This window comes from Phocoena sinus, chromosome 20, assembly GCF_008692025.1.
Source record: "Phocoena sinus isolate mPhoSin1 chromosome 20, mPhoSin1.pri, whole genome shotgun sequence".
Taxonomy (NCBI): Eukaryota; Metazoa; Chordata; class Mammalia; order Artiodactyla; family Phocoenidae; genus Phocoena; species Phocoena sinus.
The window spans coordinates 11,092,501-11,120,127 of record NC_045782.1 but is presented as its reverse complement, the minus strand read 5'-3'; the positions used below and the strand labels follow the sequence as shown (position 1 = coordinate 11,120,127).

At 59.5% G+C, this 27,627-nt stretch overlaps 2 protein-coding genes across 14 annotated transcripts in view; one reads left to right on the top strand and one right to left on the bottom strand.

Annotated features, from left to right (window-relative positions):
• The window catches only part of LOC116746229 (protein spinster homolog 2), a 90,083-nt gene extending 69,457 nt beyond the window's left edge, over positions 1-20,626 (top strand). For 5 of the 13 annotated variants that reach the window (XM_032617527.1, XM_032617526.1, XM_032617525.1 and 2 more), the window contains 11 exons: positions 7,564-7,700; positions 12,753-12,904; positions 13,128-13,194; positions 14,483-14,625; positions 14,930-15,082; positions 15,201-15,390; positions 15,719-15,784; positions 17,626-17,724; positions 17,805-17,968; positions 18,282-18,452; positions 19,010-20,626. In XM_032617527.1, the coding sequence (XP_032473418.1) occupies positions 7,564-7,700; positions 12,753-12,904; positions 13,128-13,194; positions 14,483-14,625; positions 14,930-15,082; positions 15,201-15,390; positions 15,719-15,784; positions 17,626-17,724; positions 17,805-17,968; positions 18,282-18,452; positions 19,010-19,493 (1,826 nt within the window). In that variant the 3' untranslated portion in view covers positions 19,494-20,626. Of the gene's footprint in view, positions 1-7,563; positions 7,701-11,873; positions 12,905-13,127; positions 13,195-14,482; positions 14,626-14,929; positions 15,083-15,200; positions 15,391-15,718; positions 15,785-17,625; positions 17,725-17,804; positions 17,969-18,281; positions 18,453-19,009 lie in introns of those variants that run through there. The other 8 variants (XR_004347648.1, XM_032617532.1, XR_004347647.1 and 5 more) reach the window with 7 other exon arrangements.
• MYBBP1A (MYB binding protein 1a) overlaps positions 20,494-27,627 on the bottom strand; it is a 16,895-nt gene continuing 9,761 nt past the window's right edge. Inside the window, exons 15-27 of the mRNA XM_032617524.1 lie at positions 26,934-27,030; positions 26,681-26,832; positions 26,260-26,346; positions 26,031-26,192; positions 25,775-25,945; positions 25,523-25,680; positions 24,221-24,473; positions 23,872-23,997; positions 23,717-23,785; positions 23,014-23,127; positions 22,701-22,802; positions 21,688-21,836; positions 20,494-21,512 (exon numbers count right to left, since the gene is read on the bottom strand). Coding sequence (XP_032473415.1) covers positions 20,948-21,512; positions 21,688-21,836; positions 22,701-22,802; positions 23,014-23,127; positions 23,717-23,785; positions 23,872-23,997; positions 24,221-24,473; positions 25,523-25,680; positions 25,775-25,945; positions 26,031-26,192; positions 26,260-26,346; positions 26,681-26,832; positions 26,934-27,030 — 2,205 coding nt within the window. The 3' untranslated portion in view covers positions 20,494-20,947. The remainder of the gene's footprint in view (positions 21,513-21,687; positions 21,837-22,700; positions 22,803-23,013; positions 23,128-23,716; positions 23,786-23,871; positions 23,998-24,220; positions 24,474-25,522; positions 25,681-25,774; positions 25,946-26,030; positions 26,193-26,259; positions 26,347-26,680; positions 26,833-26,933; positions 27,031-27,627) is intronic.

Below are 27,627 nucleotides of genomic sequence, written 5' to 3'. Positions count from 1 at the left end.
GGTCCAGCCTTGGGACTGGTGGGGAGGCAGGGCCCGAGCCCACCTGGGCCAGGGCAGCATGGCAGGTGAGTAAGCAGCTATTTCAGCCTCTGCCCCTCCCTCCAGGGTCCATGTCAAACTTGTGACTGCCCTGCCTGCTGTGTAGCCCTGTAGGACCTGAGCTCTTGGCCCTCCACTGGCTGCGGCCCTGCCGGCTGTGCCCTCTGCAGGACCCTCAGGCCTGGGCAGAGACTCAGAGCCAGTATTTCATCCCAGGGCTGGTTCTGACTCGGCCCTGACCTTGCTGTTTCCCCTTGTTCCTGGAGTCCATCTGGCCGTGAGGCCCAGTTAGATGTGGCTGCGAAGGTGCATGGTCTGCATTCCACTCTGCGAGCCCCGTCCCCTCCCGGGCTCTCCTGGGAGGGAGGGGCAGAGAGGCTGGCTCTGTCCAGGAACCTGCCTGACCTGTCTGGGTGGCATTCCACCAAGCACTGTGCCAGGCCTCCACGGCCTCCTGGAGCCACAGCCATTCAGTTAGGCTCAGTGCCCATCCTCATTTCCTAGATGGGGCCTCTGGGGCTCAGAGAGGGGAGATGAAAGCTCCAGGGTTCAGCCCGAATACATGAGAATTAACCGAGCTGGGACTATAGGGCAAGGCTGTGCCGTCTAGTTCCTCCTAAGGGCGCCCAGGCCCCTGCCCCTGCAGACATCACCTCCACCCGGGATGTGAGCCCAAGCCCCTCTGCTGGCTCCGCCCCCCCACCCCCCCCCACCCCTGGCTTGGCCTCCCTGGCTAGGTCAGAGCAAGTCATCCTGACCCGGGGCCTGGGACAGGTTCCTCCAGCCTCCTGGGCTCCGTGCAGTGCAGTGACCAGCACTTCCAGCTGGAGAGACAGAGTTGAAGCCGGATGGGAGTGTGGGAGGGATCAGGCTGCCAAGCTGGTGAGGGAAGGGCAGGAGGGAGCCTAGCTGCCCATCCCCCTGCTCCGTGGCCCCTGAGTCACTGGGGACCCAACCCAAGCCTCATCCCCCTCCTGCTCTGGCCTCCTCCATTCAGCTCTCACTGATGGAGGTCAGGGCCAGTGTAGCCGCCCAGGGAGCAGGTTGGGAGGGCTGCGAGGGTCCTAGCGCTGCCTCAGTTATGTCCCAGGCTGTGTCCTCCTTATCCCTGGCGACCTGGAAGGAGGGGGATAAATCATCCACAGCATCATCTTGTTTGAGTCTTCCTCCTACAAGCCCCCTTTGGTCAGCTTCACTTTCCAAATGGAAGGACAGAGGTCAAGAGAGGAGAAATGACTTGTTTAAGGTCTCATGGTGAGAGAGTAGCAGGCCTGACATTGGGACTTCCTCTTGGCTTGGGATGGGGGCACAGGTGGCCGCCGGATTTGTGAGGCTTATCCCAGGTGTCTGAGTGTTCTCGGGGTGGGTGCCTCTGGGCCACGGTGAGAGTTTCCAGCACTCTCCGAGACCCTCTAGTCATTACTCTGCGGCCCTCACCCTCCCACCTACCCTGGGCACAGCTAGAATGGCTCCCCAGAATGTCCTTGCCTCTCTGGCCAACTGAGCCAAAAAGCCAGGTGGGCTAGACCAGGATGTGACCCAATGGGCTACCAGGCAAGTCACCTAATTGGCCTCGGCCCCATGCACCTGGCTCTTCCCTGATAAGGTCAGAGCCAGGTGTTGCTGCTTGCCCAGATCAAAGGGCCAGGGCTGACAGCTGGGGTGCCTGCTTATTTGTGGGCACCAGGAGCTGCTGGGCCAGGAGACAGGGTCGGGGGGTGGGGCGTGGGGTGGCTGAGAGTTTGGCCTGGGCCTGCCCCTGCTGTTTCCCCTCGGGACCAACTCAGGGCTGGGGTTCGTGGCATGATGAGGAAGTGTCAGGATTGGGGGGCGGGGGCAGGGGGAGAGTGGGGACAGAGGAAGAGCCAGCTCAGACTGAAACCAGACGGCGCCTTTGCTTTGGGACCAAGTCTCCTGGCCTTGCTCCCTCCTCACTTTGGCCAGCCTTGCAATATCCTCCCACTTCGACAGAGACTCAGGTTCTGAAGGCAGAGCTGGGCAGCCCCCGTGGCTCTCCCCGCAGGACCCTCCTGTTAGAAGGGAGGCCCAAGAATCTCCCTCCCTGAGGCCTCAGTGGCCAACCTAGGGTTTATATTCTGAGCAGAGTCTGAAGGAGGAGTAGTTCCCATTCTTCCCGTAGGGGCTCTGAGTCTGGTGGGCTTCCAGGTACCGATGGCGCCGGCTGTTCTGGGTCCTCCCCACCAGCCTGCCGGCCTGGGCCTCCATCCTCCCCATCCCGTGGGCAGGGAGGCTGCTTGGGCAGAGCCTGACCCCACCCACCCCACGCCCGCCCGAGCACCCTCCCTGCCCACGGGATGTGGGGGATGGCGAGTCTCTTCCAAATAACAAGTTGGCCAGATCCGGACTTTGTAAAAATAGACCTGGTTCAGCCCAGGCTGAGGTGGGGCGGGCTGGACATGTGCTCTAAGGCCACAGTCTGGGGGCTCAGGGCTCCCCCAGCGCAGACCTCACCCGCTTCTGCTCCAGGGCCACCTTCTCAGCAGCTCCGTGGGTTCGGAGTGCAGGTGGTCCGGGGGCTGCCTGAAGGGGCGCAGAACCCTCAGCGGGAGTCGTTTCAAGCTTTGGGTGCTGGCCTCCTCGGCAGGCCCCCGGGAGAAGGCCTCCAACCAGCACCATGAGAGGTGGGTGGCGCCTTAGGGATGCTGCCCAATCCCTGTCTCCTTGATGACCTCCTGCCGGCTCTGTGAGGAGGGGCGCATCACCCATCTTGCAGAGGAGGGAGTGAGGCTCAGCCCCAGCTTCTCCAGGTGAGCCAGGGGCTCTGACTCCTCCCACTCGGCCCTCCGCGGCCCTGCCCCCTGCCCTGGCTCCCTGCCAGCGGCTCCATTGTCCCAGACCTGTGGGCTCAGCACACGTGAGCTGACAGAGGGCTTCCCCACACCCCCACCACAGGATGTCCTCGTGCCGGGAAAGCCGGCCCTGCCGAGACCAGGGGTGGGGCAGCCAGTCTGCCCAGAAAGCTCTCCTCAACCAGACAAAGACTGTGGGGTTGTGGGTGCTGAGCCCAGGAAGCTTCTAGGCCGGGCTGGTCTTTATTTTCAGCAGAGCTTCCCGCTGTCTGGAGAAGGGTCTGCGCCGCCATCTGGGACATGGGTCACCTGCCCAGGCCTTTGCCTGTGCTGTTGCTGCTGCTTCTTTTTTTTTTTTTAAATTAATTATTTGGCTGCGTTGGGTCTTCATTGCTGTGCGCTGGCGTTCTCTAGTTACAGCGAGTGGCAGCTACTGTTCGTTGCTGTGCGCGGGCTTCTCATTGCAGTGGCTTCTCTTGTTGCGGAGCACGGGCTCTAGGCGCGCAGGCTTCAGTAGTTGTGGCATGCAGGCTCAGTAGTTCTGGCTCGCGGGCTCTAGAGCGCAGGCTCAGTAGTTGTGGCGCACGGGCTTAGTTGCTCCATGGCATGTGGGATCTTCCTGGACCAGGGCTCGAACCTGTGTCCCCTGCATTGGCAGGTGGATTCTTAACCACCACGCCACCAGGGAAGCCCCTGTGCTGTTCCTTCTGCCAGGAATTTATTTCCCTCCAGGCCCTACCTAGTTGTGTTCAGGCCTCTCTGCTGGCTTGTGACAACCCTGAGGGCCGGGAGAGGCCCTTTCTCTTGGCTCCCCAGAGCAGAAGGGAGGGCTGGAAAGATGGATTGTGTCTCCCTGATGACCTTGGATTCCCTTGTCCCCAAGGGGAAGGCCCTGAGAGACAAGAGAGTCCAGGGTCGGGAGGGTTGCTGTGTCAGCTTGGGCAAGTTCTTCCACCTTCCAGTGGCCCCAGCTGTACAATGGGACAGACGGTAAAACTCAGGTTGGGACTTGGTGACCTTTGGCGGGACGGGGTGGGGATGGGGTGTGGCTGCCCCAGCAGGAGTCCATCTGAAGTCCCAGGTGCCTCTGCCCACCCAGAAGAGCAGGCAGAAAGCCAGCGGGGAAAGCACCAGGGGGGCTGCCTTCCAGTTCTGCTGTGGACAGGAGGATAGGGATGGACCAGGATGGCTGAGGTCTGGCCGAGGCCTGGCTCACCTCCTCCAGCCCCTCTGCACCCACCCAGTGGGAGCTTGGCCAGCGCTCCTCCTTGAAGGGGGAGAACAGTGTGCTGTGGATCTCCACTGCCCTCTAACTAACACCAAACCTGGAACTAGGGGTTAGGGCCCGATCTCCCTCAGTGGTCTCCTCTCCCACTGCTTCCTCTCTGTATCACCTTCCCAGCCTACAGCCTCATGCGTCTTCCTGCTGTCCCCACACACCCTGAACTTTCTCTGACCTTTGGAACATCAGCTGGGATCTTCCGCCTTCCCAGCCTGGCCACCTGTGGTGTGATTTAGAGCAAGGACTCTGGAGTCAAATTGGGGTATAAATTCTGGCTTAGCCACACACGAGCTGTATGATGTCACTCCTTTTAGCCTCTACTGTTTCCTCCGTAAGATGAAGGTAATAGGGAGAATCAAATGAGATCATCTGTGCTTATGGCCAGGGCACATCCCTGGGCCTTGCCTATAGTAAATGCTCCATGAACGGTAACTGCAGTTATCCCTAACAATAAGCATTATGCCTCATTAACCATTATACAGTCTTATAAGATTTGTAATTCATATTTTAGTATACTTGATTTTAAGTGGTATCATCAGGGTGAACTCCTATGCAGCCTTCAGTGCCCTGCTCTGCCATCACTGCCTCTATGAAGCCTCCCTTCATTGTCTTGGTAGGATTTGGCCCTCCTTGCTGGTTCCCTGGCATTTTAACTCTTTAAGCTGGGCAACCCATGGACAGGGTCTGCTTCTTGGCCAGACGGGGGCAACTCCTATTCTGATTCTTTCTGTCCACTCCTCACCTAATACAGACAGGCATAGAGGCAACAATTCTTCCTTCTCCCCTAACATGTGTAAGTCCTGATGAGACTGAACTCTCTTTCCAGCCCATATCCTGGTCTGATCTCAGGCAGGTCCTGGGAGACAGACCCAGCAGGAAAAATTCTTTTTCTAGATAAGAGGAAATAATTTCTACCTTGACTGATCTAAACAAGGGCCCAGTGTTGACCAAGAGCTGACCCACTCTGGGCATGGGCAGGGCGTGGCATTAAGCACCTTCCACGCATTATCTCATCCAGTGCTCAGAGCAAGCAGGGAGTTGCTATTTTTATCTTGATTTTACAGATGAGGAAGTTGGCGTGCTGGAGGTGGCTTAGGTTCACGAGAGTTGATTGTTAAATTTTCAGGAATTGTGTGAGCTGGTTGTTAAGCACAACCGTTATTACAAACTAAATTATATAAACTTACAATTACACAACATCACAGCATAGCACAGGGAGATTGGCTCGGTGCTTCGCGATGACCTAGAGGGGTGGGATAGGGAGGGTGGGAGGGAGGCTCAAGAGGGAGGGGATATGGGGACATGTGTCTGCATGTGGCTGATTTGCTTTACTATGCAACAGAAACTAACACAGTATGGTGAAGCAATTATACAGTTATACTTTGTATAACTATACTCCAAAGAGCTAGTAAAAAGAAAAACCCAAAGGTAATAAACATTCAGAATTCATCACCCCCTAATTATTTTGCTACCTTTCACTATTATCTACGTTCTTAAGGTTATTTATGTCTGTTGGATCTAGGTGGTAGAAATACTCCATGTGCAGCTCTGTGACTGCATCTCTCTTCCCAACTCTGATTAGTGACATCACCTTGGTAGCTTGAAATCAGGCCATGGTGGGAGTATGTGCACCATGAAAACGGGCAAACACTACACATCAGGGCTCCCCCCAACCCCGCCTCATTTTTGGAGAGCCAGTTGCTAAACATTTATCAGCGCACCACTGAATTGAGGGACAGAGAGGTTGTGACCTTCCCAAGGTCACCCAGCTGGAAAGGAATAGAGCTGAATTCAAGACCAGGCACTGCATCTCTGGTGCCCAGATTTGTGCACCTCTCTGCTGATTCTGCCCGAGGCCCCAGTCACACAGTTGGGATTAAAAGATTGCCCCCCACACCCATACACGCTCACCATCCTGCTCCCTGGGATAAGTGAGGGACAGTCGTGCTGCACCAGCCCAGCCTGCTCTCACCTCCTTGCCTCCTTCCTCCCCTCCCTCTATCTCTTCTCCTAGGGGCTCAGGTCTGTGAGGGAACAGCCAGACCCTGTGAATGTTTAGCTTGGCCGGCCACCTTATCTGCCCACCCGGCCTTTGTCTGGCCATCTGCCCGTCAGCTGTGGGATTGCCTTCCAGGAGGAGGAATCAGGGGCTGCCTCACCGCATGACCTAGCGATTACCCTGCGTTGCTGGACTCTTTATCCCCCCTGAGACTTCGAAGGCCCCTCCCATACTAGTAGTGCCATCCCTACAGGGTCCTCTAAGACTCTGCTGCTCTATTGTTCTGGAAGAACAAAACCAGGTCACATCACTCCTCTGCTCAGCATCCTCTGGTGTTTTCCTTTCTCACCCGTAGAAGCCACAGTCACCACAGTGAGCCACAAGGCCCTACCCGATCTGGCCTTTTCCCCAGGGTCCCTCTGCTCCAGCCACTCTGGTCTATTTGTTGTTCCACAAATACGCTAAGCACATTCCTGCCCCAGGGCCTTTGCACTTGCTGTTCTCAACCCAATATTTGCATGATTTGTCTTCTCCTCTCCTCCAGGTCTTTGCTGAAATGTCACCTCTGACCTTTCTATTTAAAATGTTAACATCTGTTTTCTTTTTCTCACACACTTTTCCTATCTCCTGTTTCTGCCCTCTTTCCCTCCTTAGCATGTGTCACCCCTTGACATACTGTATTTTTTATTTCATTGTTTCTCACTAGAATGAAAACTGCAAGAGTCTAGGAATTTTGGTCTTTGTTGAATGGATGAAAGGATGGATGAATGAATGAGTGAATGAATGAACAAATGAATGACAATGTTTCCAAATGTCAGGAAAGTCTCTGCAGTCTGCTGGGAGTGAGGGTGGCTCTGTGATCTGGCAGGTATGAGACTGGGGGTTCCAGGTCCAGTTCTGCCCCAATTTGCTGTGTGACCTTGGGTAGGTCCCTTTCCCTCTCTGAACCTTTTTTTCAAGTATAATAAGGAGAGTAGCGTGGCAAGGTATAAGGAACACTGGCTCTGGAGTCAGACAGGGGGTCAAATCCCCACTGGGACATTTACTATCGGTGGGGCCTTAGGCAAGTCACTTCTCTCTGAGTGTCTCCCCATCTGTGAGGTGGGATGGGGGTCAGAAAGATACACAAGATGCTGTGTGGTGAGCCCCTAGCACCTGACAAGTAGAAAATGTTCAGTGAATAATCTTTACTCTTTTAAAAAGTACCCGAAGGGCTCATCTGCCACTGGGCGTTGAAGAGGATGGAGTCGTGGAGTCTCCTAACCCAGAGGGCCTGTCCCGCCTCCCCTGGGCCCAGATCTGGCCGAGGTTGCCCCTCTCAGGCAGCGGCTGCTTCCTCAGCAGGCGCCTGGCCTCTCGCTGGGTGGTCTGGGCGGGTGGGCTCAGCCATGAGACCCCTGTGCCACAACTGTGGCTCTCCTCTCCCCACGCAGCATTTATCTGCAGCTTCATGGTGGCTGCCCCCATCTTTGGCTACCTGGGTGACCGCTTCAACAGAAGGGTGATCCTCAGCTGTGGGATTTTCTTCTGGTCGGCTGTCACGTTCTCCAGCTCCTTCATCCCACAGCAGGTGAGGCCTGCCCGGGCATTCCACCCGGCATTCCTGCTCATCCTGTCCGTGTGTCCTGGTTCCTCCAGCAGGTGGCAAGTCTGATTGACCTATCCTAGTCTAGACTGGGGTTCCAGCCCGTTGGGTCCAAGTATGGTGGGATGAGGGGGGTCTTTGGGTACTTCTATACACTGGCCCTACCGATTGGGCTTTCCCCGTGCTGGCCTTGAACTGAGGGACTCACAGCCCTGTGTGGCATCCTGACTCTCTCTGAGCTGCTTCTGATTTGGGGAGGATGCAAGGATCAGGGGGGCAAGTCTGGCCAAGGAGTCAGGACCCTTGGGTTCTAGTTCTGGCTCTGCCGTCATCTTGCTGTGGGACCCTAGATGCGTCACTACCCTTCTCTAGCCCTCACACAGTTTGCTCTTTGTCCGACCGTCAGCCAACTCCTTGGGTCAAAGTCCTAGGGAGACAAATGTTAGTTCCCCAACCAGGGATTGAACCCAGGCCCTCAGCAATGAGAGTGTGGAGTCCTAACCACTGGACTGCCAGGGAATTCCCAGGAAGGAAGATGTTTCTTACTTGGCTCCCGCAGTTCTGGATTTGAATATCCCAATTCTGTTGCCCACTCAGCTTTGTGATCTGGAGAAACTTCTCTGAGCCTCAATTTCCTCATCTTTAATTGGGGATAATACTTCTTAGTATGAAGGGTGGTTGTGAGAAATAATTGAACTCATGAATGTCCAGACCCTGACACATGGCAGGTTTCAACAAATCATTATTTCCGTTCTTTCTCCCAATGAGGAGATATGTTGCTCTGAGAGGTAGTGAGTGTCCCGTCACTAGGGGTCTTCAAGCAGAGGATGGACAATCACATGATGGCTACTATAGAGGGAGATAGAGGAAGAAAGGGAGGCGCAGTGGATGAGAATCCGCCTGCCAATGCAGGGGACACAGGTTCGAGCCCTGGTCCAGGAAGATCCCACATGCCGTGGAGCAACTAAGCCCGTGCACCACAACTACTGAGCCTGTACTTTAGAGCCCGCATGCCGCAACTACTGAGCCTGTGCGCCACAACTACTGAGCCTGAGCTCTAGAGCCTGCGTGCTGCAACTATGAAATCCGCGCACCTAGAACCCGTGCTCCGCAACAAGAGAAGCCATCACAATGAGAAACCTGCGCACCGTAATGAAGAGTAGCCCCTGCTCGCTGCAACTAGAGAAAGCCTGCATGCAGCAATGAACACCCAAAGCAGCCAAAAATAAATAAAATTAAATCTTAAAAAAAAAAAAAAAAAAAAAGGGGAGAAGACCAGGATTTGCCTTCAGGGAGTGTTCAGCCTAGGGGACAAAGGAGGAGACCCTGGCCTTGGGAGCACCCAGGCCTGGGGATGGGAAGATGTGACAGGAGCTCCCATGTCCAGAACCTTCAAGATAAGCAAAGTGCTGAAAGTCCTCACTGAAGAGAGAGCAGTCTCTGCCATCCATGTGGTCAGGGAAGACTTCCTGGAGGAGGTGGCAGTTGAGCTGGGCAGGCAAGACAGGGAGGTTAGGCCTTTTGGTGAAGATAGCACAGGCAGAGGGAGCAGCCCCATGGAGGCAGAAATGGTGGAGTGTGTTGGTAGATCGAGGAGGAGAGTGCTTTGGCTGGAAAGGAAGGCAGGGACCAGGTCATGGAGAGCCTTGAATGCCAGGTTGGAAGGCCTGAGCTTTCTCCTGAGGGAAGTGCTGGACCCTGGAAGAGTCTGAAGAAGGGCAATGGTGAGTCAGATTTACACTGATCGAGAGGAGGTTGGAGGTGAGGGCAGAGAGAACTGGCAGGTTTGGGGGATACAAGTTTGCTTCATGGGGCAGCTTCATAGAGAAGGGTCAGGCCAGGTAATAAGCTCCAGGCCTAGGACTTCCCTGGTGGCGTAATGGTTAAGAATCCACCTGCCAATGCAGGGGACACAGGTTTGAGCCCTGGTCTGTGAAGATCCCACATGCCACGGAGCAACTAAGCCCGTGCGCCACAACTACTGAGCCTGTGCTCTAGAGCCCATGAGCCACAACTACTGAGCCTGTGAGCCACAACTACTGAAGCCCGTGCACCTAGAGCCTGTGCTCTGCAAAAAGAGAAGCCACCGCAATGAGAAGCCTGCGCACCACAACGAAGAGTAGCCCCTGCTAGCCGCAACTAGAGAAAGCCCACGTGCAGCAACGAAGACCCAATGCAGCTAAAAATAAATTTAAAAAAAAACACAAAAAATCCCAGGCCTAGAACGTTAGGTAGAGCCTGATGGCCACAGTCAAAAATGGGGACTGGACCAGAAGAAGCTTCTGGACCGCCTCTGGCTCTTGTTCTGCCCCTGATCAGGCTCCATCATCATCTGACCTCTGGGGCTGCTTCTGGGGTTAACCAGTGAGTACAGGACCACGATGTCAAGGCTGGGCCCCACTCTGGGTGTGTGGAAGGAAGAGAGAGATGGGGAGAGATGATGAGTAGAGGCAGAGAGAAAAACGGATCACTCCCAATTAATCTATGAGTTCATTGCAGTCACAATCCGAGTCCCGTGGGGGTTTTTGGTGGACCTTGGCAATGTGATTCTGAAGTAAATCTGGCAGAGAAAGTGCCCAGGAACAGCCAAGAACATTGTGAAAACAACAATGAAAGGGCTCTTGTCCTATCAGTTATCAAAACATGGCTATTCTAATGAAAACAGCAGAGGGATAAACTAAGAGATCAAGGAAACAGAGTCCTCCTTTCTATGGGAATTGAGTGGAGGATGAAAGTTGCATCTCAAATAAATGGTTTTGGGAGTATTGACTCTCCATCTGGATGGAAGATAAAGTATGGTCTGTATTTCTAACCATACTTCAGAATAAATCCCAGCTAGGTGAAAGTTAAGTAAAAAGCAAACCATAAAGGTCTAGAACTATAATTCAACCAGAAAAAGACAAACAACCCGGTAGAAAAAATGGGCAAAGGATAGTGACAGGCACTTCCAGGGGAAGATCCCCCAACAGGCAGCATATGTAGGAAGAGATGGTTCTCGGCTTCTTGAGTAATCAGGGCACTGCAAATTAAAACAACGAGTTACCATTTCACACCCATCATATTGGCGGCAATTAAAAAGGCTGACAATACCAAGTGTTATTCAAGCTACTAGTGGGAGTGTAAATTGGTAGAGCCTCTTTGGAGAGCAAAGTGGGGCAGGATTTTGTAAAATTCTGTGTGCACCGCACAGCCCAGCCTTCTACTTGGGGGTATATGCCGAAGGGAGAAACTCCAACTTGTGGACACAAAGTGACAGGTTTACGTAAGGATGTTTGCTGCAAGTTTTGTAATAGAAAAAAAAGAGAGAAACTAAATGACCTCGACTTGGAGGGCGCCCAGATAGAATGGGGTGTATTCATACTGTGAGCTTCTTAGCAGCAAATGAATGAACTAGATCTATATTAACCAGCTGAAATGGGTTTCCAAAAATGAGGGGAAAAAATCAAGTTGTGGGACAAGATGCATGGAATGCTTTCTTTTTTTTCTTAATATTTATTTTACTTTTGGCTGTGTCGGGTCTTAGTTGCGGCACGCACGATCTTCGTTGCGGCACATGGGCTGCTCTCTAGTTGTGGTTCACGTGCTCAGTAGTTGCGGCATGTGGGCGCCCAGTCCCCCAACCAGGGACCGAACCCGCGTCCCCTGCACTGGAAGGTGGATTCTCAACCACCGGACCAGCAGGGAAGTCCGAGGGATGGTCTTTTTATGTTTATTTTTTGAGAGCACACAGGGGACACTAAATGTTGTTCCTTGGTACGTGTATGTGCAGGCAAAGGTAGAGAGGAAGTCGTGACAAATGCACAAGATAGCCAGTTCCTGGGGGAGGAGTGGGGATCTATGGGATCCCTTGTCAAAGAGGTCTTATCTGCCTGCTCTTGTACGGAGGAGAATAAGGAAATCACTCCCATTTTCTTTCTCTTTCTAAAATATAACAAACATAAAAGAATATTTTGTATCATTCTGGGATGGACTAGCCCTTCTTGAGCAAGATGTGAAATCCAGAAGCCATTAAGGGAAAATCAACAGCTTGGACAGCATCAAATTAACCAACACAAAATAAAGCTTCTGTATGATGAAACTCCCCACAAACAAAGTGGAAAGAAAGATGATGGAAAATATTTGTGACCTATCTAATAAACCTCAATTCCCATGATATAGAAAACGCTAACAGAAACCAATACAAGAAAGACAAAGAACCCAACAGAAAAATAGGCAAAGGCTGTGGGCTGCTGCTTCTCCGGGAAAGAAGCCCAGGCAAGGGGCCAGGAGAAGGAAGACTCAGAGATGGAGGGTGAGAGAGCGAATGAACTATGGAAACGAGAGGCGCAGACATGGATGGGCAGGACCAGCGACACAGAGAGAGGGCCGGGAAAGAGATGTGCAGAAACAGGGAGACCCGGAGGAGGGCTGGATGTGGGCAATGCTGGCCGGATGGGTGGTCGGGGTGGGGCCGGGGAAAAATGACCAGGCTTGGTTCTCAGGCCCTGGGCAGGGTCCACATCAAAGGGGTAGAACCACTGGCAGCTGGCACGGCCCCACCCTTCCCATGTAGCTGGGCTTTGCTCTTTGATGTGTGCATGGGGGAGGGGCACTGAGCCCACTGGGCTGCCCTGCCCACTCCCCATTTACACTGGGTCCTCAGTGCTGCTAGGGTCAGCCCAGCTGCCTGGTCAGGGGATGGGACACAGAGTAGGGGCGGCTTGAGGCTCCCAAGATGGGGCCAGAACCCAGGGAGGAAGTCTCCCAACAAGTCAGGGTGGCAGTGGAGACACAGGCTTACGTCCCCCGCCAAACCTACGACTCTCAGCCCCTGAAAGTCCAGCTCCATCCGAGCACTGGGCCAGCTAGACCCAGTCCGACCCACTATTCAGAGGCAGGAACTGAGGCCCAGAGTGGCCTGGGGTGTAGTCGTTGCTGAGGCAGGGGGTGGGCTCCACCCTCTCTCCTGTCTCCTGGGCCCTGCCGCGGGTAGGGAGCGGGGATGCGCAGGCAGGGGAGCAGGCGGGCCCCCCCAGCGCTCTCCGCCCCTCCCCACAGCACTTCTGGCTGCTGGTCTTGTCCCGCGGGCTGGTGGGCATCGGTGAGGCCAGCTACTCCACCATCGCGCCCACCATCATCGGCGACCTCTTCACCAAGAACACGCGTACACTCATGCTGTCTGTCTTCTACTTCGCCATCCCTCTGGGCAGGTGAGGATCCGGGCCAGGTCCCTTCGGATTTCTTACCACTCCCTCTCCCTGGAGTTTGGCCCTCTGTGACCTAAACACATGGGCAGGCAGCCTTGAGAAGCGCCTGGACCAGCTCCCTGGCTGGCTGGGTGGGGGCGGGGGCTGGTGGCCTCCTAGACTGGTGAGCATGCCCTGCCCCCGACGCCCTGCCCATCCCTGCCTGACCATCCTGTCCTCTCTGCAGCGGCCTGGGCTACATCACCGGCTCCAGCGTGAAGCAGGCGGCCGGAGACTGGCACTGGGCCTTGCGGGTAAGAACACCCCCAGACCAGCCGTTGCCCAGGGTCACCCAGAGATTCAGGGACAGAGCCTCAGCCACCAGGCTCCCCACCTCGCGGGCCTGGGCTCTTCTCCTTCAGTTCACTTGGAGGTGTGAAGGGTGCCAGGCTCACCCCACTCAGGGGCCCCAGTCTGTGAGGACGAAGGAAATTCCACGTTCATGGCGGCACTTCCTGCTGTGGCCCTGTGCTGGGGTGGGGCTGAGGCGAGACCTCTGTGTGAGGGCCCCGGGGTCTGGAGCCACTTCCTGTCCTGCAGGAGGATTCGGCACAAGTCTGCCAAGGCCCCAGGACAGTGCAATCAGAGGAAACAGAGATCCCCAGTCTTGTGAAGGAGAGGAAGCTTAAGACAAAGTGTTTTTTCCTCAAAAGCAGGAAGGAAGCAGCCTGCGTGGAATTTTTTCATGGGGGGCGGTGCATGGAGAGGAACTCCCCAGACCATGGGCTCCCAGGCCTGGTGGGGATGGGTACAGATTTCCCTGTTCTCAGGAGCTGGTGGAGGGACTGGTATATTGGAATCCGGACTCTCGAGATGTGCCCTTTCCATCTGGAGAGAGGCCTGGGGCCTTGGAGATTCTGTTCTCGACACTGGGCAGGATGCAGGGAAGACCCAAAGGGGCTCCTGAGCCTCTGTTCTCCTGGAACCCACACGGGTCCCTCCCAAACGATAGGCTACATGTGCAGCCAGTCCCTTCTCAGTGCCCCCCCACCACCAGGGTGAGGAGCTGGCCTGGGAAACTTTTCCAGACCCAGGGAGGCGGGCAGGAGCTGCTATCTGGCTCCTTGTCCCCAGGAACTCTCCTCTCCCAGTCATCATTCCATGTGTCCGCCCACCTACTTGTCTTCCTTTTGTTCCATCGATCACCCATCATCCATCACTCGTCACTCATCACCTATCCACTCATCCATCCTCCTGTCCTTCCATGTGTTAATTCATCCACCCAGCAATCTATCCATCCATCCATCTGTCCATCCATCTCTCTGACTATTCAGCCATCTGTCCTCCCTCCTCCATCCATCTGACCATCCCTCCCTCCCATCCTGCCTCTGGTCGGCACAGCCCATTTTGAGCCCCCAAGCCCCATATGCTAGCCTCACCCCCAGTGGCTTTGCCCAGTCAGGAAGGCTGAGCAGATACTAGCCCAGAGGAGGAGCCCAGGGCCCAGAGAAGGCGTGGCTGGCCTGCTCCCCCTTCCAGGTGCAGCAGACACAAAGACGCCTGGGCGCTGGTGTCCTAACTTGGTGCACCCTGACCCACCAGGTGTCCCCCATCCTGGGCATGATCACAGGAACGCTCATCCTCGTCCTGGTCCCGGCCACTAAGAGAGGCCATGCTGACCAGCTCGGGGGGCAGCTCAAGGCCCGGACGTCATGGCTCCGAGACATGAAGGCCCTGATCCGCAAGTGAGTGCTGCTGGGAGGGGTCCGGTGGGAAGAGGGAGGGAGGAGCGCCGAGATGAGAGGACCCCAGCTTGCAGGCTGGCCCACACAGCCTGCTTGGCCAGACTCCCTGTCCACAGTGCTGGGGCTACTAGTGTTTATGATCCCTGAAGCCAGAGCCCTCAGCCCCAGAGCCCGTGGGCAAGGCATTTGAGGCCTTCTGTCCCTGGGGGAAGGAGGGAGGAAAGCCTGCCTCCTGGGCCCGACCCTGCCAGCTGCGGGGATGCTGGCCCCCCTGCTCAGTGTTGCTGCCCCGGCCTCTCCCCAGCCGCAGCTACGTCTTCTCCTCCCTGGCCACGTCGGCCGTGTCCTTCGCCACAGGGGCCCTGGGCATGTGGATCCCGCTGTACCTGCACCGTGCCCAAGTCGTGCAGAAGGCGGCGGAGACGTGCAGCAGCCCGCCCTGTGCGGCCAAGGACAGGTGCGGCCAGGCGGGCTCAGTGGGCAGGCGGGGATGGCGGCGGGGGGAGGGAGGCCGCCGGCCCCTCTACCCCAGCCCTGCCCTCTGACCCGTGCTGCACCGTCCTTTGTCTCCGCAGCCTCATCTTCGGGGCCATCACCTGCTTTACGGGTTTTCTCGGGGTGGTCACGGGCGCAGGAGCCACACGCTGGTGCCGCCTGCGGACCCAGCGGGCTGACCCGCTGGTGTGCGCTGTGGGTATGCTGGGCTCCGCCATCTTCATCTGCCTCATCTTCGTGGCGGCCAAGAGCAGCATTGTGGGGGCCTATGTGAGTGCGGTGGGAGTGCCAGGGTGGCGGGGCAGTGGGGCTCTGGAAGAGGAAATGCAGTCTGACTTGGGGCAGGGGGTGGGACCCCCCAACGGGGAGGCTCGCCCACAGGGAGGCTTCAGTCCTCAGTCTGCCCCTGCTCTGTCCAGGGCTGTGGGCCTGGCTTGAAGCCTGTAGATAATCCACAAATTCCCCGTGCGCCTGACCGCCAGGAGCCGGGGGGAAGGCTTCTGGGGGCCCCCGGCCAGCAGTCAGTGTGCAGGGAGCAGCCTGGGCCCAGTGGCGGGTAGAGCGCCCCCTGATGGTTGCTCTGGTCTCTCCCGGGCAGATCTGCATTTTTGTAGGGGAGACGCTGCTGTTTTCTAACTGGGCCATCACAGCGGACATCCTCATGGTGAGGAAGGCCGAGGTTGCCTCGTGCTGACTGGGGCCTCTCAACCCCTCGGGGCAGATGGGGAGGGTGGGTGAAGGGGTGGGAGAGCCAGCGGGGCTTGTGAGGGGAGAGAGGGAATCAGAGATTTGGGGGTCTGCATCGGGGCAGGGCCTGGAATCAGAGGGTTGAGCAGGCAGAAGGGCAGGATGTGGGGACTGGGTGCGGAGGGCGATGTCTGGAGGCTCAGGTTTGTGGCCGGGAGGCTGGCAGTGCCAGGCTGGCACCAGAGTGGTGCTGTCTGCCAGGGCTCCACCCTCAGGGTCTGAGCTCCCATGGACTCTGCCCTCCTGGCTCAGCCCGGGTTCCAGGCGCGCCTGCCCGAGTGACCGTGGCTGGGTCGGGCAGACAGAGGCCGTCTTCACGGGGCCAACAATGGGCTCCAGACCAGGCGGCCAGGGACAAAGAGCCATCTGAGCGGCGGGTGGCAGGGGCTCGTGTCCTTGGGCGGGGATGGGAGCAGCCTGGGAGGAAGCAGGAGGGGGCTGTGGCCTCGAGAACAAGCGGCAGTCTGGGACGGGGGTGGTGGAGGAGGGGCTGGCTGGTCCTGTCCTCAGTGATCCTCCAAGTCAGGGCCAGGAGAGAACTGGGAGAAGGGTATGCAGGGGACCAGTGGCGGCGAGGGTGGGAGGTGCCAGGGTGGGCCCTGGGGGCAGGGGGAGGAAGGACTCCTCATGGGGCCCACCTTCAGCGCACTTGGGGTTTGGTGCCAGAATGTGGGTCAGCCTAGGAGATCAGTCTGCCTGGGCATCAGGGCCCCTGGCTAGCTCCCCTCCAGGAAGCCCGCTTGGCCCCGCCCGAGCTTCCCTGTGTATGTGCTTCACCCGGGGTGGTCTCTCTCCAGCACCGCCCCCCCTCACCCAGTCCCTGGCTAAAGGTGTGGTGGGCGGGAGGTCTGACTCAGCTCAGTGCCAGGCGGGGATCACTGCACGTGCGGGAGTGAAGGTTGGAGTGAGTTTGCCTCAATCAAGGGCCCTTGGCGGTAGGCACGACCCCCTCCTCTGCCCCCAGCCCCAGCGGCAGCCCCAGATGAGGGTTTGGGCCCCAGGGAAATCGTGTCCCATTTTATTAAGTGTCACGGCCAAGTGACTAATTATTCCTGGAAATGGGGCCACGCAATCCAGGTCTCCCCTCCCCCCCAGTAACTAGGTGCCCGGTGGGCACTGGCTGCTCTCAGACTGTCCACAAAGGCTGGGGCTCTGACTAGATGAGGAAGTTGAGCTCGGGGGCAGGGGGCTGCCCAGGGCACCCACTGAGGTGGCTGCTGCCCGCCCCCTGCTCCTCTGCCACCAGCCTCTTTCTGACCTTGGCCCGCCCAGCTTTGGAGCTGCAGCCCCTGTGGGTCAGGGCCTGCTTGGTCTGGCGGGGGTTCTGGGGGGCCCAGCAGCTCTGGCAGTCCGTGCTGGGGGTAAAAGTGGAGGCTCTTCTAGGCAGGGTCCTGCTTCCCCTCCCCATCACCCATCCCAGGCCTTGGCAGGTCCCCACGGAGGCGAAACCAAGATGGGTCTTTAGCTTGTGGGGAGGTGAGGGCAAGATTGAGGCCAGGGTTCTGGTCCCAGGGTTGCCACGTGTGATCCCTGTGCCCGGTGCACTTGGCTCCCCGCCAAGGGCAAAGTGCCGACGCTAAGGCAGCCTGGTCTCAGAAGCTGCGGAGGAGGGAGTGAGGGCCCAGGAGAGCAAGTTGAGACACCAGGGCAGGAGCGAGTCTGAGGCCACAGGAGCTTGAGAAGTGTCGTGACCCCTGGGCTGAGGCCAGGGGGGCACAGCTGACTCTGCTGGCCTCTGACCTGCTGCCTCTCGCCCAGTATGTGGTCATCCCCACCAGACGGGCCACCGCCGTTGCCCTGCAGAGCTTCACCTCCCACCTGCTGGGGGATGCCGGAAGCCCCTACCTCATCGGCTTTGTGAGTACTGGGGGTGGGGTGGGGTGGGGTGCAGGGCTCTGGAAGGTGGCCCCGCCCTAACATCCACCCCCATCCCACAGATCTCCGACCTGATCCGCCAGAGCACCAAGGACTCCCCGCTCTGGGAGTTCCTGAGCCTGGGCTACGCCCTCATGCTCTGCCCCTTCGTCGTGGTCCTGGGTGGCATGTTCTTCCTGGCCACCGCGCTCTTCTTCCTCAGTGACCGCGCCAAGGCTGAGCAGCAGTGAGTGTGGGGGTGAGGGTGGGCTTGCTGCCTGCTGGGACAGGAGGGAGTGGGTGGGTCGTCTGGCTGACAAGGTCCCCGCCTCCACGCCCTCCAGATGCTGCCTCCATCACAAGAGGGAGCCCAGGGTGGCCCCGGGGTGGTTGTGGTGGTTCTAGGTGGGTTTTTCCCTGGAATGAATGGTTTTCAGGATTGGGGCTCTGACCCTGCTTTTTCCTCTCATTTTCTGACTTCTTTCTCCTCTCTTTACTCCTCTCTCTCCCTCCCTCCCTCTCTCCTCTCCCCACTCCTGGGCTCTCCCACCTCCCCCTGGGGCTGACGAGGTCCCTGCCCAGCACATCCGGTCCGCCGGCCCCCGCGATGCGACGCGCCAGAGCAGTGCCCGGGCCAGGCCCCCGCTGAGCTGCCACCTTGACCCCCACCCGTCTCTCCCCCAGGGTGAACCAGCTGGTGATGCCGTGTGCATCTGTGAAAGTCTGAGGCAGTGAGTGTGGGTCCGGGGGGCTGGGGGTGAGAATCCTTGCAGGAAGGCAGAGGCAGGGTTAGTGGAGGGGGAGCACGCAGCTCACCGTGGAATGGGTGTTCCGGAGGCAGGAGCAGCTCCTGCATCACTCCTGCCTGAGCACATCCCAAGCCTGGGTTTGGTCCTCTTCCTAATGAGATGTTGCCCGAATTGACCAGTGGACCCATGGGAGGGGGGCAGCTCCCCCTTCCTTCCTCAGAAGGGCTGGGGGCATAGGTCAGGGTGGGGACTGGCCAGGAACTCCCTGCTCGGTTCTGGACTCTGTCCTCCCGAATCCTCCTAGAGGTGCCAGGGCCTGACTCCTCCTTGGACCTTCCTCTGGGCCTGGCCTCTGGGGGCTGCAGCTTCCCGGCAGTGCGAAATCCAAGGTCACTGCCCCACGCCTTGGCTCCAGTAGACCCACACCCTTCATGCTACCAGAGCCCCAAGAAAGGCCTGTTTCTCCCCATAGGGAGGATGGTGAAAGAGGGAAGCTCTGGAATGGACTCCGCACCTGACCTCTGACCCCCTCCCTCCAGGTGCTACTGGGATAATGAAGAACCCTGGCTCCTACCTAGTCTGGGAGGTGTCCCCCGACGCCCTGGCCCCGTAGGGCTGTCCCGAAGCTTTCCATGTGACCCACAGCTGGGTGCCCACCGGCTCTGGTCTGGGACTGCTGAGTGGCCTTGGCTCCAAGAAGCTGGGTCCTCAACTAACCTGGAAGGCTGTGTGTGCTGGAACCATACGCTGGGACAGACCCCCAGGCCTGGGTCTGGGCTGCAGGGGCCCTGGGCCCCAGGAAGACGACAGCCCACTGTGGGTATGTGGGGAGAGGCCGGCCTGTCCCCAGCTTATGTGATCCTGGGGCCGTCTCTACCCTCCCCAGACTCTGGGGCCGGGGGGCTGGACTTTCCCGCACAGCTTGCTGGGCAAGGCGTCATCTGCAGCTTTGAAGACACGACAACCCTTGGACTGCACAGAGGAGAGGTGGCCCAAGCCTCAGGGCGGCACTTCCGGCTCTGAGGCTCCCTGAAGCGCCTGGGGTGTGACTGCAGCCTGTCAGCTGGGCCTCTGACCTTGTGGACGTTGGACTCAACCTGGCAGAGCCGGGCACCCAAGCTGCTGGTCGCTCTGGAGGACACCTGTCTCTGCTGCCACCCAAGCTGCTGGTCGCTCTGGAGGACACCTGTCTCTGCTGCCTTGGGCTGGCTGTCAGCTCGGAGATCTCCCAGGTGGGGGACCATCCTGACAGGGAGCTGGCAGTACCAGGAGTGAAGGCCCTGGTGGCAGCTACACCCCACCTGTGCCCCAGGCTTGAGACCTTTGGGGGTTCCCCATGCCTACAGGGCTCCTTGGATCCACCATAGCACCCCCACCCCCCAGAAGCCAGGAACTGACTCTGGCCCTCAGGCTGGGCCCTTTCCAGGGGCAGCACCCAGGGGACAATTCCCAGAATCTGTGGGGCAGCAGCCAGAGCTCTGGCCGTCAGAGGAAGCAGCCCTCCACTAAGCTTCCTGGCCCAGGGCCGAGCCTGGGGGGAGCTGAGGCACATCGGGACAGGCCAACACCCAGAGCCACCCCCACGCAAACATCAGCTGCTTTCAAGTGCAGCCCTTTCCAGACTTCCCCCCACCCCGCCCTGAGAGCCACACGCTGGGGCGCAGCCGCCAACCTCTCGCCAGCCCCCCGTGGAGCTCATCACATCCCCTCTGCGTCACACACTCCCTCCCGGTACCTCCGCTGGAATCAGGGTGGTTCTGGTCGCGGTGGCCCCGTGGCCAGCAGGAGACCCTAAGAGCCAGCCAGCTTAGTGCTTTCTGCCCACCGTTGAATGGCTGGCGTGGCTTCAATGGTGGGGAAGTTAGTGGAGTAGCCCCTCCCCACCAAGCTCTGGGGCACCCTGGGTGGGGGGCTAGCCAAGGGGTGGGCTTCCCCCAAAGACCAGCCTGGCCTCCATTCCCACCCCGGCCTCAACTGGGGCCCCAGCAATGTTTTCTTGTTGTACAAGAACCAGGTCCAAGTGTTGCTTCCTCTTCCTTCCGGAAGCCAAACTGCTCCTTTATTTTTTAGAGCTGCTCATTGTGAATCTCAGAGTCTTAAGAGAGAAGCCAAATATATTCCTCTTGTAAATGAAGAAATAAAGATATTTAAGTCACGCCCCAGTGGCTCCCGCAGGAAAGCAGCCTGGGGGGTATGAGGCATGGTCACACTTGTACCCCACCCGCCAGATACCAGAGCCCTGGGCCTGGCCCACACCGCTTGGGGAGCCAAGGTCCCAAGCGTGCTCTGTGCCTGAGAGCAGCGGCAGGGCCTAGCCCAGGGCTGGGGTCTCTGAGGCCACGCCTGCTAGGGCAGGACCTACTAGCAGGCTGGCAGCAGACCTCCCACCCCCGGCGCGGAAGGTAGAATCTCAGACAGTGGCTTGTGTATTAAAATCGTGGTGAAAAAATAGGAGTCTCTAGGGCGGATGGGGACACTCACAGCTTTTTCGCCTTCTTCAGCTGCCCCTTCTTCTTGACCCCGCTCTGGAGGAGGCTGGGGCTCCTGCTGGCCAAAGACAATCTGGCCTTTCTCCGAGGCAGTGCGGACTGCGGCGACTTGCCTGAAACCCCCTTTTGGGGCAGATTCTTCTGACGCTTTTTGGCAGCAGGCTCCTTGGGGGACTCAGGAGACAAGGGAGTGGCTCTGCTCACCGGGGACAGCTTCCGATTTTTCTTCTGCAGCTTTGGGGTCTTGGCGGGGCTGCTGGGGCTCGTGGCAGGGGGGTCTGGGGTCGGACTCTTGGAGGCAGGCAGCCCCTGCGCCTGGGACTGGGCTGGGCCCTTGCGCTTGATCTTCCTCTTCCTCTTGCCAGTGCTGGGGGGCTGGTCCCCACCGGCGGCTGCGGGCTTGGCCGCCTCCTCCTGCGTGGCGCCCTCGGACTTGCGTTTCTTACGCTTCTTGGTCTCTGGCAAGAACCCCTTTTTCTTCCGCTTCATGCTAATGGGGCTCTGCGTGGCCTTAGGGACTTCCTTGGCATCCTTCTTCTCTGACTTGGGACGCCTGGGAGGAAGTGAGCAAAGGAAAGAAGTATGTGGTGAGGGCAGGGTTGACCTCCGCGTCCGTGGTCCCCAAGCGGCCCAAAGCTCCCACACTGCGGTGCACACATCAGGACGTGTGCGACGTGAGGGTCTTCCCAGCCCCTCCCAAGGTGGGGGCCCCCTCTCCCCGAACGTACTGGACTCCGAGGAACTTCATGGCCTGCCAATAGAGATCATAGAGGCGGCTGGAGCCGGCCGAGTGCGCCCCCTGCTGTAGCCCCTGCTGCAGCCTCAGCTGTTGGCTCTGCAGCACGCCCAGGACAGCGGTCAGGTCCATCGTCAGCTTCTGCAGAGGGGCAGGAAGGCTTGGCTGCAGTGGTGACATGAGGCATGGCCTGCCTCTCCCTGGCTCCTGGCCCCTGTCCTCCCACCCTTGCCCGGTGAGAGCCACTCTGTGAGCCCACCCCCCTTCTGGACCCTCAGCCAATCCTGCCTGTACATTCCCCAGTCTCTCTCGCGTTGCAAGGAGAAAAGAGCCCCAGCTGCCATGTTCTGTTCTCTTCCCACAGCCCAAAGGCCCGCCCACCTGCGGGGTGCCCCATGCAGTGACCCCAGGGTTGCCAATGCCTTTCCTCCTATCTCCCCCTCCCCGTCACATACTGAATGGGTTGTTTTTCAAATCCACTGGCTTCCAGAATACCCATCTCTCTCCTGGCTTTTTACTACCCCTCTGAGCGTGGCTTCTCAGGTCCGCTTGCCGCTCTGCAAGGCCCTGGCCCTGTCTGCTCCCTGCAGCCTCCTCTTGGAAGCTTATCCCGCACTTGGGCTTTGATCAAGTGTCTCCGCTAAGAACCCCCAAACCTCTTCCTCTGGGCCAGACTGGAGGAACCAGAGCCTTGCCCACAGCGGCCCCTTGAGCGTCTCACGCTCCACCCGCCCGGCCCGCCTCCAAAGGCCCAGAAACCCGTGCCCCGCGCTCACAGCCGCGTCCTCCCATGGTCGCCAGCCCTCCCAGCCCCTTCTCGGCTTTCTTACTGGAGCAGAGGGACAGCCCCCGGCTCACCTCACCCCGGCCACGCACTGGCTGTGGCACCCTCGCCCCTCACACGAAGCCCAGATTCCTGACCCTAGCGTCCAGAACCTTGCCCACCTGTCTCCCCACCTGCCTACCCTGCCTGCGTGGTGCCCTCCCTCCCGCGCCCATTCTCACCTCGTGATGGATGTTCCTGAAGAGAATGTTGAGCAGCTCCAAGGAAGACAGCTCCTTCTGGCGCCCTGACTTGGTCTCGGCCTCACCCAGCGTCCGCAGGGTCTAAGGAGAAGGCAGCCAGGCTGAGCCCCTCCAGAGAGCTGCCCAAAGCCTTGCTGTTGCCCACACGAAGAGATTAGGGCGCCGAGGAGAGAAATGCCTCCTTGGGGGGACCCCCAACCCACCCCCAGGCGCAGGGTCCAGCAACCCTTGCCCCTTGGTTCCCAGAGCACCACTGCCAGCGGGCGGGAGAGCGGAGCCCCGTGGCTGTTACCTCAGTGACCTTCGCCAGGATCTGGTCCAGCAGCTGCTCCCACTCGGGGTCCTTAAAGCACAGCCTCAGCTCCCGCGTGGGCACGGTCTTCTGGAGCAGCAGGCAGGCCTGGGCCTGGGGAGCGGGGGGTGGAGAACGGGGTGAGCAGGAGCCTCGGCACGCTGGGCCAGGGCTGAGGGAACCGCAGCAGGGGGACCCCACGAGCTCCAGGAGCCTGCTGGGCACTAGAATAGGCCACGCGGGAGGCGCTGTCGCCACAGAAGCTCTAGGCTCGGCCCTCACCTGCCCCTGCCCCTTCTTCTCAGGCAGGTGGGAGAACCGAGGCCTGGGGGGCAGCCAGGGCTGTCAGCCGGACGGGGTTCCCGGCCCTCCACTCACTCAGTGCGCCTTCCTCCTGTGTCTCCAGCCCCCTCGTCCCACCCCTGCCCCCAGGCCTACACCCATCAGCCTGGGGCTTCCTCTGCGCAGGTCAGAGCACGGTCTCTGAGGAGCTGGTGGGCTCGGGCCACACAGGAAGGGGCCCCCAGCCCCAGCTGCTCTGGGCCTACAGTGGGGGCGGGGCTGCCCAGGTCGGAGGGGCAGGGCCCACCCTCTGGCCCGCCCAGGGCAGCATTCCCAGGCCTCACAAATAGCTAACCAGCCAGCCAGGAGTCGAGCGAGTACTTCAGACAGGCCCTCAGCTGGGATCTGGGAAGCCCCTTACCTGATGGCGGGGCCGCGTGTGGCTGGTCACGTGCTCGACCACGATGGGGAGCAGGTTCTTACAGAGCATCTGCGGAGGGAGTGACGGGCTGTGAGCTAGGCTGTGAGGACTGGGCCGAGCAGGGCCCAAGGGGGCGGCCTGGCACTGCAACTCACCGGGTGCCGGGAGAAGAGGCTGAGGAACATGGGAGCTGTGAGCGGGCTGCTGCGCTTGGTCAGGAAGGAGCTCAGTGCCGATGAGTAGATCGGGGTCACGAGGCTCAAATCCAAGCAGCTGGCAGCCTGCACCATGTGAGAGAGAGCTGGTGTGATGCCAGGGAGAGGGGGCCCTGGCATGGGAGCAGAGCCTGGGCTGCCTTCAGACGGCTGAAAGCTGGGTCCCGGGGAAGGCACAGCCTCAACTTCCCATCTGTGAAATGGGCAGATGGTCCCGCCGCCTCCTGGGACTGGCTCCCACCGGCTTGGACTTTCCAGGCTGAGCCTTCCCGGCCCAGCGCCTGCTCACCTCTGGGCCCTGGGGCTGGGTGCCGGTGTCAGTGGCGGCTTTCTCCTTCTTCTGGGCCTTGCAGGTGGACTTGCCCACAGTGTTGCCCTTTAGGACCCGGAGCAGGTAGAGGGAGGCATTGAAGTAGTAGAGGCAGACAGAGGAGTCAGCCTGGCGACTGGCCTGCTGCACCAGCCGCTCCAGCTGGGCATACAGAGTTTCCACGCGGTCGCCCACGTTGCGGCAGTAATGCCGGGAGCGGCACAGGTGGTGCCTGGCGGGGGAGAGCGGGGTGGGGGTGGTCACGCTGTTACCCCCCCGCCCCACGGCAGGGCCAAGCCCCAGGGTAGGGACGCCGGGTCCCATTTCACAGGCAGGAAACAAACACCTAAAGAAAGGGGTCTTACCAAGGGTGCAGGGGCAGGCCCGGGACCACATGCAGATGGGCTCTGAGAAGAAGCCGGAGGGAAACCAGCTCCCTGGGTGAGGCTCCACCGCGGGCCAACACCCCGACCTGGCCACAGCCCCATCTACACCCGCCCCCCGGGGGATGGTGGCTTCCAGGCTCTTTGTAAGACACAAACCAGGGCCTGCGCGCTCAGTACCCTTTGGGCCTGGGCCGAGTGGGAGGGAGAACTAGACGAGAACGTGGGACCTGGGCCCGCAGGGGGCGTGAGCGGGGGCTGCGCTGTCCACCGCCCCTCCCCACCTGCTCTGTGCCGCACACTTGGCACAAGTCCTTAGGCCTCTCTGTCTCCACCACTGCCTCTGCTCGCCAGGAGACAGGGAGGGCTCGACCTGCCACGCTGCGCCAACTCTTGCTGGGCTCCCTGCTCTAGCACCACCCACTCGCCCGCCTCCTGGCTGCAAATGCCTCCGAGGCTCCCAATACTGCGAGGGCCGGGCCACGAGGCCTCTCGCCTCTGCTGCGCCTGACCGGCTCCCGTGTGACACGTGTGGACACGCCTTTCTGCCCCGCCTGTGGCCTCTGGGCCTGAGAAGCTCCCTGCACTGCCTAAACTTCTCCCAGGTGGCCTTCCCTGGCACCTCAAGCCTGGGTTAGGTGCCCCTACTGTCTCCCATCCAGCCCCTGCCACAGGCCCAGAATGTCGCCGCTGGACGCCCTGTCGGGTTTCCCAGCCTCAGTGACCCCGAGGGCAGGGATGGGACTGGGGGCCCCGTGCTAAGGGCTGCAGAACACACGGGCGGGGCAGAGCTGCGTGAGACTTCCTGAAGGATGCGGGCCCCCGGGGCTCCCAGCTCCTACCCTTCCTACCCAGGGAACCCCGGAGGCGCGGCTCCCCGGGGACCCGCCGCGCTCACATGAAGATGCGGGCCGTCTTGTGCAGCAGGTCCTGCTCCTGCTTCGTGCTGCTGGTGCGCATGCTGCGCCGGATGACGTGCAGCAGCGGCTCGAGCACCTCCAGGACCAGGGGGTTCTCGGGCTGCTTGGTCACCAGCACCTCGATCAGGTCCAGGACCTGTCGCCGGGAAGGGTGGGCTCAGCCAGGTGTGGGGACAGGAGCAGAGGGAGACTGGACGGAGGGTGGGGGTGGGGCCGCCTAGCGGGCTCACCCTGATCTGGAAGCCCCGTCGGAGCGCCTTCTCCTTCTGTAGCTTGTTCTTCTCGTCCCTCCGGGCCTGGATGCGCAGCTTCTGCTCGGCAAAGAGGCTGGCCAAGTTCTTGTCCAGGGCCATCATGGCCTCATCCCCCAGCTCGTCGTCGTCCTCGCCGTCAGCTCCGCCCTGAGGAACAGATGCCCCGTGAGTGGCCCGGCCTCGTGCAGGAGACGCACACGGACGCAGGGCCCCCCGCCCGGCTCCTGCTCACCAGCGCCTTCCCTGCCTGCAGCACCGCCTGCAGCTGCTCCCGGAAGCCCTGGTCCACGTCCCCGTCCCGCTCCTCCTCGTCGCTCTCCTCGTCATTGCTCTCCTCCTCCTCGCTCTCCGAGTCTTCACTGCCCTTGTCCTCGCCGTCGTCCGAGCTCTCGTCCTGTGGGTGGGCCGCGCGTCAGGCCTCTGCACCACGCACCGCATGTCCACCCCTCGCTGGCACGTACCTCCGCATCCCCCAGCAACTGCCGCTCAGAGGCATCTGTAACCACCACGTTGTCGTCCTCGTTCTGGCTCTCCTCGGGGTTTAGCACCTGCCGGGATTCCCAGATGGCTGACGCATCTGTTGGCCCGGCCCCTTCACCTGCCTTCCCTGATCATGGCCGTCCAGTCTCGGCCAAAGGTCCCCATTTCAGGGAGGAAGATGGAGCCCAGGAGAGAAAGCCACTCCCTCCAGTGCCTCCTTGATAAACCCCGTCAGCTCTTGGCAAGCCCAGGGTCAGCGTGCACAGCAGGAGACTTTGAAGGAGACCCCCAACCACCCTGCAGGTTACAGTCAGGACAAGGTGGCAATGAGGCAGCCCTAGTGCAGCCCAGCGCTTGGAGAGCCCCATCCCGGGACCCATTTCCCCAAAGGCCCCAACTTACATCCAGAATGAGCTGCAGGGCACGTGGAGTCAGGTGGGAGCAGATGTGGCTGAACACACTTCGGGCCACCTGGCGCATCAGGTGGCTGGGCTGGGCCAAGAGGGCCAGCAGGATCTCCAGCAGCACCTCCACCCACGGCGGCTCCTGCGGGTCTGCGAGCAGGGAAAGGGCTGAGTCTGGGCAGGGCACCAGCGCCCCATGCTGGGTCCCTATTGCCTGCCCCCCCCACCACCACCCCGGGACGATGACCCACTGGTGGCCTTGGAACGGGTCCGACGGGGCTTCTCCCCCAGGCTCTTTTTGATGCAGGTCTGGATGTCGCCCAGGAGGTCACAGCTCTCTGTGGGGGACTGTGCAGGACAGGACAGAAATCAGGAGCCAGGCCCCATTCCCAGCCTTTGCTGCGCCAGAAGAGGGGGTGGCCAAGTGGGAGGAGCTGGCATCTGAGGCCTAGAAGACTCCAGACTGCCCTGGCCAGTCACCCTCACAACCCAGAGCAGAGGATCCCAGCCAGACCCCAGGGGCAGCCCAAGAGCTGATGACCTTTTACACGTGACACGCAGGCACGGGGTCTGAGCGCCCTCAGAGACCGTGAAGCCCAACCTGCCCACCGATGCCAGAGCAGTGGAGAGCCTGACAAGGCTGGCCTGGTCGGGATCACAGGGCACCAGCAGGTCCCAGCCTCCTGATTTGCAGTTCTAGATTTCTCCTCCCACACCAGGCTCGACATTGCTACAGAGAAAGACCTGAAAATCATTGATCTTAACAAATTTAAACCCATCTTGATAGGGGAATAAGCCCAGACTCCAGCCACCGACCGGTGAATTGAAAATAACCTGTGTGACTGTCGGTACCAAAGAGGCAGACTTTCCCCCATAATGCAGCAGGGCAGCGTCAGTGTTGGGGGCAGGGGTGGTGGAGCGAAGGCCAGAACAGGGCCCAAGCCC